At 29.1% G+C, this 1672-nt stretch overlaps 2 protein-coding genes across 2 annotated transcripts in view; one reads left to right on the top strand and one right to left on the bottom strand.

Annotated features, from left to right (window-relative positions):
* Nucleotides 1–279, bottom strand: part of LOC108572076 (3-hydroxyisobutyryl-CoA hydrolase, mitochondrial) — a 2903-nt gene extending 2624 nt beyond the window's left edge. Inside the window, exon 1 of the mRNA XM_017934262.1 lies at nt 256–279. The gene's annotated coding sequence lies outside the window, so the exon portion shown is untranslated. The remainder of the gene's footprint in view (nt 1–255) is intronic.
* Nucleotides 244–1672, top strand: part of LOC108571904 (peptide deformylase, mitochondrial-like) — a 1782-nt gene continuing 353 nt past the window's right edge. Inside the window, exons 1-2 of the mRNA XM_017934062.1 lie at nt 244–474; nt 1245–1619. Of these exons, the coding sequence (XP_017789551.1) occupies nt 244–474; nt 1245–1619 (606 nt within the window). The remainder of the gene's footprint in view (nt 475–1244; nt 1620–1672) is intronic.

Raw genomic sequence — 1672 nt, 5'->3', positions numbered from 1 at the left:
TTTAAATCGAAATAAAAAAGTTTTCAATTTGAGTATGTAGGTGTAAACGATACTATGGTGTAGTTTATTAAATTTTTTATTATTCGAATATATTTTTATGATTTCTAAGGCAAACTGTACAAAAGATGTGCAATGTAATTTTATGTTAAATGTAGTACCAACATGTCTGTAGACTTTATAAGAGTTTAACCTATAGACTATCCTATAAAGTCTTGAAAATATTGTAAAAGAGTCGTGACAATAATGCTTAGATACTCTGACATAATCAGTAGATGTGTAATAGGCATGCAGAAGAGTGGAACACGTTTACTTAGTTTTGCAAGTGTTAAAGATTCGTTTTCTATAAGCTTTAAAGAAATATCTGAGATTTTAAAGCCACCTAAAATTAACGTCTGTTACATTGGCAATCCTGTTTTACGGCAGAAAACAACACCAGTAGATTTGAAGACAGTGGAAACGCAAGAATTTCAAAAGGTACAATATTGCTATTAACTATATTTTCTAATTAATATGCTATCTCCAATGTAAAAAATTAAATAATTCCTTCGTTTTGACAATGAAATAAACGTTTGAAATAAATTAAATTTGATACGTTTATTTTTGTGTGGAAAAGGGAAAACAAATAATGCAACATATTATTACGTAAAAATTAATAAGACGTTCATATTCTATACTGTACTTTTCTTAAAAAAGATCCTAATAAAAATAAGAAAATTGTACGAAATTTATCATATAACAAAATTATTAGCCGGTACAAACTTGCAACGATCAGCTAACTCGTCATGCCTGCAGTAAATGCAAATTGTCATAATCTATGTTTGATACGATCGTAACAATAGTAAACTAAAAGACAGATATTCTTCAATAAATAAAGAAACAATTCAACTGAAAAATATTATATCATGAAATGAGGATTTTTGTTTTCTTTTTTATTACAAGAATATACAATAAAAGTGATGGAAACAAATTAGAAACTAACAAATTTTGTTGTATATTATTGTTGTACATAAAAATTTCATACTTCATTGAACGGTATGATATAATTTGAAGCAATATACGCACCAACAGTGCATAACAGTGCCAACACGGTGGCAATAAAAAAGAAATGATGTATCGACTGTTGGTTTTAGCGCATTCTTCAAAATTCCATGACGAGTTAACTCGTCATTTCCGGTTAACAAGTTAATTATACGATATTAGATTCCTTAGCAAGCTATTACTAATATTTTGTATGTTTATTGTAGATACTTCATAATTTACATAAAGTACTGAGAAAAAGTGGCACAGTAGGACTATCAGCGCCGCAACTCGGTCTTTCTTGGCAATTATTTGCTCTGGAAATAACGGAACAATCTTTGAAAGAACTTCATCCATATTATCGAAAATATAATATCGAACCTTTTCCATTGACATATTTTATTAATCCAAAAATAAAAATAATAAATCCTGAGAAAACAGTGTGCTATGAAATGTGCGGAAGTATTCCTTATTATTGTGCGCAAGTGCCGAGAGCGAAGGAAATTCAAATCGAAGCATTCAATCGATTGGGGGAGCCGTTTCGTTTCAAAGCAAAAGATGTGTTAGCCAGAATTGCGCAACATGAAATGGATCATTTACAAGTAAGACACCTTTACATTATTTTATTTTATATAAATGTTTATTTATAAAAATC

Source organism: Habropoda laboriosa, unplaced genomic scaffold, assembly GCF_001263275.1.
Source record: "Habropoda laboriosa isolate 0110345459 unplaced genomic scaffold, ASM126327v1 scaffold67, whole genome shotgun sequence".
Taxonomy (NCBI): Eukaryota; Metazoa; Arthropoda; class Insecta; order Hymenoptera; family Apidae; genus Habropoda; species Habropoda laboriosa.
The sequence above is the reverse complement of the archived record's forward strand: the minus strand, read 5'-3'. Positions and strand labels throughout refer to the sequence as shown.